The 10,030-nt window shown below is 36.6% G+C and overlaps 1 protein-coding gene across 2 annotated transcripts in view; it reads left to right on the top strand.

Moving 5' to 3' along the window:
• Positions 1 to 9,551, top strand: part of dsf (nuclear receptor dissatisfaction) — a 72,802-nt gene extending 63,251 nt beyond the window's left edge. Inside the window, exons 5-8 of one of the 2 annotated variants that reach the window (XM_089236613.1) lie at positions 704 to 1,464; positions 4,859 to 5,114; positions 8,341 to 8,602; positions 9,290 to 9,551. In XM_089236613.1, the coding sequence (XP_089092739.1) occupies positions 704 to 1,464; positions 4,859 to 5,114; positions 8,341 to 8,591 (1,268 nt within the window). In that variant the 3' untranslated portion in view covers positions 8,592 to 8,602; positions 9,290 to 9,551. The remainder of the gene's footprint in view (positions 1 to 703; positions 1,465 to 4,858; positions 5,115 to 8,340; positions 8,603 to 9,289) is intronic. The other variant, XM_089236614.1, reaches the window with a different exon arrangement.
• Positions 9,552 to 10,030: the final 479 nt, after the last annotated feature.

Consider the following 10,030-nt stretch of genomic DNA (forward strand, 5'->3'; position numbering starts at 1 on the left):
CAAAATTTAATGATATCCCTTATTTAAGATCACAATTTCCTGCATTGTCCTCCTCGATGATGTATGGTGAACCTAAGTATGAAGGTATAATTTCATTTGAAAACCCATATGGATATTACTAATATCATTTACAACGGGTGAATAATTTTATCAAGTCTGCCTGCGGACCACCTATTGGCATCATCGCGGACTATAAGTTAAGAAACGCTGACCTAGACCTATTTTCCGTGTCACCTGTTTTCGAAAATAATTTAGGAAGCTTACACTAATACTACATCTATGATAGTTTTTATTAAAAAAGAAAAACAAACTCGAAAAAAATCGATTTTATGATTATTGTCGTAAAAAAATTAATTAATAATGGAATTCTAAACGAATGCATGAAAATTAAGTGACTTATTTCACATGTTTATGTTTTGTTCCGGGAAGGTGCTGAGCACACGACAAGAAATGTGTTAAACATGCATTTTATAGCTATCTGTGTTTAACTAATAATGCTCAAAACATATCCGAGTGAAAATAGTCAATTTAATTTTGAAAGATAGTCATAGTTTTTTAATGCTGCTCATAACTGTTGTTGATAATATTTCCAAGTAATATAAAAATTATGCGTCAAAAATTTAAATTGTAAATTTTTTGTCGTTTTGTTTCGAACAATGACGTCTAAATCTGTTCTATTTGTTTTTCAATATTAATTATATAGCAGTTCAGCACGAGCGAGGACCACGAAAACCAAAATTCAAAGACGCTGGTGATCATCTAAATCATCATCATCATCATCACCATCATCATCAAAACCACGCCAACAAATCGAACGCGCTACAGCATCTGCATCCGGCCGTTCCACCCATCTACGGTTCAACAAAGCTCACCTTCGACATGAGCAAGCTGCCGACGTCCATCGCCGCGGCGGCGGCCGCCGCTGCTGCCGTGGGCAATCAGGACGGCATCTTCAGCTCGACGACGCCCACCAGCGGCAAAGACCACCCAGCTGCTGCGGCTGCTGCTTACTTCGGCTCGTCCTCGGCGGGACTCTTGCAAATGCTGCTGAACGCCGAGAAATCCCAAGAACTAATATGGAATAGCGTCAAGTTGAATAGTGGCTTGGGTCTGGCCGTCAATCTAGGAGGACTGGGCAAGATCGGCGATCACCACTTCGGCAACTTCGCTACCTTGCCGCCACCCCATGCCCCGATGCTCTGCTCCCAGATGATACCGCCGACGTCCTGTTCGGACAGCAACGGAGGAGGAAGCAGCGCTAATGGTAGCAGCTGTAGCTCTTCACCTACCCTCAGGCCTGCTGCAATCGGTGCAAGTGGAGGAATCCTAGGATTCGGAAACTCTATTCATGGCATAGGATCTTCTAGAGAATCTGTCCATGAAATCACCGCTCGATTGCTGTTCATGGTCATGCGCTGGGTGAAGTGCCTGCCGACTTTCCAGACACTGTCAAAGAGCGACCAGGTAAAAAGGAACCCCCACCTTCTCCCCCCCCCCCACAAAAAAAAACCAACTAAAATACTCGTCAGACATTGGCAAAACTTTACCAGAAATTCTAAGATCCCTCCCTTCCATTTAACAAAGCATAATAACAAAATTTACGTCAATTTTTAATATAATGATGCTTCTCATAAATAATTTTCACTGATTGCTGTGATGTCCAGAAATAATAAGAAATTTTTCGATGTTTCCGAAGACAGTTTCAGATGCGAAATTTCCCATATTCATGGCCGAAGATACAAAATTTCTATTGCTAAAATCTAATGATTTAAGGAAATAGACCTTTATTTCTAGATATTATGCCACAAGTTGAACTCGGAAGGAAATTAATCTGATCTCCACTGGGAATCGAACCCACACAGGTGCTCTTGCAAACCGGGCAAATGCGCTACCAAATACACCACAGGGGATACGGCCCTCTCATTTCACGCACTGTGACGCACTGTGAGGCACTGGAGTAGAGACAGTAGCCTTTCATAACTTCAGCAAATGTTACCCAGGTGGGACGGTAGAGAGAGAAAGAAAGAGTGAGACGGCTTTTTTCTCAGTCCAAATACATCAAGGAAATAGACCGTTTCGGGTTATTATGCCAAGGTGAACTCGGGAAGCAAAGTCATCTGGGCTCCTCCGGTAACCGAACGCAGGTCGTCTTACAAACTAGGCAAGTTTGATGATTTAGTTCGATCGAATAACCAGTGTATCAATCCTTAGACTCGTGCACCAAATATTTCATAGGCAAAGCCTAGCTATGAACTGCTATAATTTAAAAAGATTGCATTTTTATCTTTTTCCCCCATAGAAATAAAGTTCTTTTTAGAAGATTATGCGATTAGAACCTGGTCTTCGAATCATGTAGCACTGGATCATAAATTTCACTGTTTAGTGATTAGTAATTATGGCTATACATTATAGTTCTTAATGTTATTAGCCTTTCTGGCTGCACAGGATGATCAGAGGTGGATTTATGGCTTTGTGCAAGGTGTTCAAATTTTGCCGCCCTTCTTCTATTCTAATTTCTGCTTTTTCATGTTCTTGACCATACAAATATGACGCTTCCATAAACACAAACCTATCTAGTTTGGTGGGTTTCGATTTGCAAGTCAATTTATTTTTCAGTGAAAAACAGTACAAAAATAACAAAAAAAAAAAAGATAGACAAATGATATTTATTTTGAGCGTAATAGGATTGATACTTAAATTTTGAATTAATCTTTAAGATTAATTCACGATGGAACGATGTAAATAAATTACCCACAAAGCGAAGCCCCAGTTTTGGTCGGAACAGTGCCACAAACTTACTATCGAGCATATAATGATAAATGATAAGTGAGTTACAACTATATAAAAATGATTTAAAAGAGAATTAGTTCCCCTACATATAAATAAACAGCATTTACTTTCTAATCAAGTTTTTGACAGCAAAGTGCAACTTTTTCCTGACAAAAATCCCATTTGAAACCAACTACTTCTCCAAACATCAACTCTGGCCATATCGCTGTACTGCAATTTACTGCCATTAATGGGGTTGGGGGTGCAGCATGGGTTGGAAACGAAGGCGCTGTCTATCTGTGGTCGCCTCAAGTTCGTTAGGGAAAATATCTTATCTATATCGTCCCTCGGATTCGAACCCGGGACAGCAACCTTCACGGTGGTAGACGAGCATCGTACCACCACGGAACACGGGTGTTGTTTGAAACTAAACTAGCACAGATATGTTTATCAAACGATATCCAAAATAGCGGAAAATTACTAACTCAAGAGTTGACCAATGATGTTCCCGTCGAGAAAAACCGAAACCGTTTTGAAATTTTCATTACAATAGCCATTAGGCAACGATGAATTTAATATTTTTCAGGATTAGTGCAAAGTAGCCCCGGAGATTACGGTACCTAAACATATCATTTCAGATTACTGCGCAATTATTAGGCAACCGGAACTTTTTTTAAAAAACACCGCAGTGACCATACGGCCCCCCATATATGTATATATATTCAACTTCCAAAAAAAAATTTACTTCCCGAGAGAGAATTTTTTCCCCATTACTTAAGAAATTAATTACAATCTTAAAGTGAAAGCGCTTCTGCTCCCGCTTCTTTGCTAATTCCCCTTTTTTTTCTTCTCCTTCTTAATTCTTCTTATTTCCACCACCTTTACCTTGTGTTTCCTCTACGGAAAAGCCCTGGGAAATTCCGTTCAAAAAAAAACACACACACACACACACACACATTGAGAGGGAAAAAACCCTCTGCCTGCACCATCTTCTTCATCACAGTACATTCAGTACTTGGGGGTAAAAAAGGTATTTTTTATACTCTTCATTATACTGAAAAAAAAAGAGAGTTTTTTTCTGATCTCGTTTGTGTGTCTCTTTATCGTAGTCATGAAAAAACACACATAATATTAATTGAACTTTTTTACTTAGAACAGCTTCCAAGTAACTTGAATCTTATCCCTGGGAGAGAATTTTTTTCCCTCTCCCACATCGTGCGTTTCCTCGAGAATTTCGGTATTTTTTCTGTGTATGTGCATACATGCACAGATACTTTCTTTTATAAGTAACAAGGTTTGAGAGGGAGGGCAGTTTAACGCCTCAGTTAATAACACCTCATTTACAGAAGCTTAAAGTTTTATCTTTTACACCGGAGATAACAGGTAAAAAAGGATTCTTATTCCTGTTATGCTTATAACGTTTTCTTTCTACCTTAACACTCGCTTTGCCTTGGGTGTTACCATCTCTCTCTCTCTCTCTCTCACACACATACACACACACACAATGTTTGAACTTTGATGATGAGTCTTTTTTTTCAAGTCTTGATGTACTTTTAAGTTGTTGTTTTTTTTTTTTTTTACTATTCCACTTTTTTTGAATTTAAGAAAAAAAAGTGTCATGTTAATTTTATTACAAAAAAAAAAATTCTGTAAAAAAATTGTTTTTTTAAGCATATGGTTCCTTCTCCTCCTTCCCCCCCCCCCTCTTTTTTTCTCATGAAATTGTAATTTCTTGTAGGGATCAATTGATATCAATGTTGACTCATTATAATAATGATGAAATTCATTTACTATGTTTGGAATGCAAAAATTAGATTTTTTTTTCAATTTTTTTTCTCAGCAATGTTTTTTTTTTTTTTTTTTTTTGGTGTTAGAAATTTAGAGGAATTTTTCTCTTATCAATATCAATCAATTGAGCGAACATTTATGGAGTTTATGTACCGAATCATATTGGTTTTGCAATTTCTTTTTGCCTCGAAAATGTTAAAAATATTGAGTATAAGAGTATGAAGAATTTGTGTGAAATTTCTCAAATCAATATTTAGTGTATTGTTATCTGAGTGTTCATTTATAAGGTTCTTACTTTTAGGTAATTTTGTTGGAGGAATCGTGGAAGGATCTTTTCTTGCTGAATATGGCGCAGTGGTCAGTGACGCTCGACCTAATGTCAACCTTACCGGGCCTGACTTTGTCATTGGACCGGGCTTCCTCAGACCAGAAAGGTGAGGACAGTACCCACATCGTCGATATGCACTATGTTCAAGAGATCATGAGAAGACTCCGTCAACTGTCGCCGGATGGTACCGAATGTAGCTGTCTGAAAGCTATCATACTTTTCAGACCAGGTAATATATATTTCCGGAGAATTGAACCTTTCTCTCTTTTACTCCTCACCTACAAACAATCATTAAATTTAAAGTTGAATAAGTTCTCCAAAGCAATCATTAAAATTGACTGTTGCAACAAGTGAGCTGTTTACAAGGAGGTACCATATATAGCAGTGGTTCTCAACCTTTTTGGAACCGTGGCCCAACGAATTAAATTTCTATGAGTCTACGGCCCGGTCAGGAATAGCTTACTCGTTCATAAGTTAATAATTAATAAACAGTCAATTACATTTTAAATGCGAGCTAATTATGATTAATTAATTAAAACAACTTTAATTGATTAATTGATTTAAACCCTTTTAATTAATTAATTTCAATTATTTTAATTAATTGATTAAATAATTTAAATCGCTTTAATTAGTTAAAACCATTTTAATGAATTGAATCCATTATTATCTTACGGAGTGATGTAAAAATTTTTTTCGGTAATGTAGTAATAACGTGCAGAAGTTAAAACATAAGCAAAGCGTTTCATCAGCAACTGCAGTAAACATTCTCATTGCTTAGGCGCCGGAACCTGGGTAATGAGGCTGTTTGAGCGCCCCAATACATTTTTCGAGGGGAGTTGAGCCTCCCAATAATTAATTAATATACAATGCAAAGTACCACTCCCTCTCCTGCATAAAGGCTTGAGCCCGTATATACGGGACAAATGACAACTTTCAGCCCCCCTCAATGCTTTCTTTATTTCGTTTTTATGTTTTTTTAATTCTTTAATTCTCTACCTCATTAGAAAATTCATTTGATCGCGAATCAAACGAAACGTCTTAATATTCAATTTTACAGACTAATTTCGCATGGTGTGCAAAAATACGAAGTTTTCATTAAATTTATTTGTGCTGACATCGACGCAACACTTATTTATCAACACTTTTTAATAACTTAGTGTAAAATATATTTTACGATCGAGCTTTGTAATTAATCTTAGCTAGAAAGAAGGTAATGATATTAAAAAAATTGCCTATATTGTAACTCACCATAAAAGTCCGCTGAAGAGCAGAAAATTGTTCAGTTTCTGACGAAACATTCTTTTCGTATATTCACAATAGATGCTTACGTTAAATGGTGTAACTTAATAAATTTCTAATACTTTGAGCGCGCGATTTTTCTATTCTAAAACTTGAAAACGTTTCTCTACTTTTTAACAAAAATTTAGATTCAGTAACCTATCATTTGAACAAATGAAAAATACGACACTGGGAAAAAAAATCAAAACGGAAACTCTCGCAACGTAATTCACTGAGTTCTTGCAAAGAAAACAGTATTCGAGTTATCACCAGTAGTTATGTGTGCACCTTGATGACCGATTCAAAACACACTATTTTCTGTATACAGCAGGTGCTTCACTGATTAGCCGCTGACATTCGCCACGCATATGTAAAATATTCCGTTCATTTCTGAGAACACGTACTAAATCATTATAATAGGACTACTAGAGGTTTTTACCGCTGGCCATAAATAATGGGCAACGAATCCAATGGTCGAAAGTGGTTTTCTATTGCCCGGAAATTCCAAATCACTCATAAATATTATATTTTGAAGTCATGCGGCTTGGTTACTGGCGAGTAGCACACAGATGTTTTTCCAGTCTCCGAGGAATTATACAGATATCGAGTTTTCTCATGGTATTATTGTCTTCAGGACATTTTCTGTAGTACCGACAATGGTAAATCGTGAACACGGCAAACAACAGTGTCATCTGGTTGTCAACAGAGAGCCCTGAAGCAGTAGGATATTTTCGGGGGAAAGGAACGAAGAGTATGGAGAAACTTTCTCTTCTCCCCCCCCCCCCTCCCGCCCGCTGTATTGTGCGGGTTTCATGATGACGGGTACTCAAAAGTTCGAAAAGAAAAAAATACAATTAAAAATAGTAGTTTCGAGGGGAGTGGGGACTATATATATAGAGGCACGTTTCCCTTCCTTGGGGCCTTGCAACGAAACGAAGGATTTTCAGTGCGATGTAAGGGAAACAGGGATCCTCCAAATTCTTATAATTTGCAATTGGCCTTTGTTCTGGAACTCTAGGAGGGTTTTTCATCATTTCCCTTGTATGATTTTTAGACTGAAAAATTCGAACAATATGTCCCATAATAGTGAAAAAAAAAATAAACCAATTATAGTTATATATTCGTGGAAATACTTTGGAAAATGAAAGGGCAATGAATGTATTCTCGTGGCCCGGCGGTTGAGAAACACTGGTATATAGTAGTACTTGCTTCCACTGCTATTGTGGTAGTGTCTATAAGGACCCGGGTTCGTCGAACCTCGTGAGGATTAAGATTATTAGGAGAAGAAAACTCTCTCGAGGAGTGTTCGATTTAAACTTTGAGCGCTAATGTTCCAATGTTTTTCGGTTAAGCATGTAATCGTAGTGCTGCTTTGTATATTGACAGAAAATTAAAAAAATCAATGTTCGAATCGTCATACACACCACACTGACCGTCACACTGTTTAATAGTTTATGAAACAACTTTGCAGCCATCTCACTGATGGGAACTAAATCCCTATATTGATTTTAAAATAAAATTAGCTGTCCGTAAATTCGTAATAGTGTCCTAATAAAATATGAAGAACCTGTAGATATGATGAAATAAATTTCTTAATATGGAATACAAGTGGCAACACCAGTAAAAACAACAAACAAGCATAACTCTGACAACGTTAATACGTTAGGGGGCACACATACAACTTAGAAAACACATTCTGGCATGTACCGATTAGTTGGAAATTCCTCAGAGGAATGTGTTTGAGGTGCATGTACTAATATCAGTAGTAGACTAACTATTGATATTAGTACTAGACATGTTCAAATTATTATCTCAAATTATTATCTCAAATTATTATCTCAAATTATTATCTCAAATTATTCTGGAAATATTTTTAGAGATTAAAAGAAATACGAAAGTTTATTTCTGGGAATTTCTGAAAATTAAATTAATGATCATGATAAGTATAAGGTTTTCAAAAATTTCTATAACTCTCTGCGGGTAGATTTTCTTTTTGTGGGGGGATTTTGATGTATGGCCGTGTCTTGCTCTCTCTCGCTCTCTCTCTCTCTCTCTCCTTTGTGTATGTGTGTGTGTGTTTTAAATTTTATTGTGGTTTTCGAATAGTTAAAATTATGCCTAATTCCAAGAATGCGCACATATGATATTTCTACATGAAAAAAACAATCTATATGCAGAAACGCTGCGTTTGTGCGATGTCCATCCAGTGGAAATGCTGCAAGACCAAGCGCAATGCATCCTGGGAGATTACGTGCGTCACAAGTATCCTCGTCAACCGACGCGGTTCGGTCGCCTCCTGTTGCTGATCCCTTGCCTCAGAGCAGTCAGTGCTATGGCCGTCGAAAAGCTCTTCTTCAAGGACACCATCGGTGACATACCGATAGAGAAGCTCATTGGCGACATGTACCATATGGAGAGACTCGAATAAACGAACCTCAGGTATGATGACACGAACTCTTACAATGACACGAGCGTGAATCTAAAATCCAATATGAAAGACAACAAACAAACAACCGCTAATAAAAATGATCAGCTTCGAGTTTTCAGCTCTCGCTTCATTAACCGAGGCTAATAATGACTCGGAAGAAGCGAGAGATTAGCTCACTAATGGACATTAATTCTCATTTGCGTTCATTTAATGTGTTATTTGTTTTGACTTCTCCGCTACAGAAACAAAAATTTTCGCTCTTTTACGGTGACAAGGGAAGAAAAAACCAATTACTTGATGTGCGGAAATGCTTTATACGAAAAGGCATTAAGGCATGTAAAAAATCATTAAGATGCCATTAAATAGTATCGCTAATGACTCGAGGTTGATAATGGCAATACGTAAATTATCTCTGAAAGTAATGGCATGGCGGCATTGAGAATCGCAACAATCGTAGAGAAAAAAAATTCAAATAACATTTATAAGTAAATGTAATTAAAATGCATTAATTACGTTTCATTTATCAGCCCTTGAGACTATGCTGAGTTAACATTTCTCAGTCACATCTTACGATGAGCGAAACGTCATTGAGCATGAAAGCATGATAATCAATATACTGAAGCATGTTTTTTCTTTTAAATTCGCCACAAAGGGCAAATATCTTGACCATTGAAATATCACTTTTCTTTATTTTACAGGATAGCATTATGTGTATCAATCCTTCCTTGAATCACCGAACCTTTCAAATTCAAGAGGCTGTTGCCAGCAAAAGAAAAAGAAAGATCAATTCAAAAAAATAAATTGATGAATGGATCGATCCCCGATGTATGAGAAATAAATCCTGTACATTTTTACATGACGCTGAACTTTTGGTTCCCCGAACAAAATCGTTGATGTTGTAAAATCCTGACAGTTTTTTTTTCTAAATAAATGTACAGCGTTGTGTGTTGATATTATCCATTACTGTGAGCTATCTTTATTACTTAGTATTAAAAAAAATCAAAGGCACAATGTCTTTGATTTTTTTTTTCTTTTTGAATATGAGTTCATGCATTGATTTTGGAATTATTTACGGATACAAAGTTTTACTAATTCTGTGGTCTTCGATACGTAGACTATATGAGACGGTACATTAATTTTAATTATGTTTAAAAAGCCAACTGTTTTGAACATTTTACATATCACGCACAGTTAAAACTATTGATAAAGTGCGTGGAAACTCTGTAGCATGTTCTAGGAATGCAAAAATAATATACTTCTATATTCCTGAAGTATCCTCATCTTTTAATTCGAATGTCATATTCCAATATGTGCAGGGTGGACGTGAATTCCTGGACACATTTAAAAAAATTAATAACAAGTAAACCAATTTATATAAAAAGGTGCGGTTTGCACTAAAAAACTTATAACCTAGAGGGGTTTTTTTTTTGATAAACTGA

This window comes from Pholcus phalangioides, unplaced genomic scaffold, assembly GCF_987345545.1.
Source record: "Pholcus phalangioides strain wild (caught in Gottingen) unplaced genomic scaffold, Ppha-v1.0 ptg000009l_1, whole genome shotgun sequence".
Classification (NCBI taxonomy): Eukaryota; Metazoa; Arthropoda; class Arachnida; order Araneae; family Pholcidae; genus Pholcus; species Pholcus phalangioides.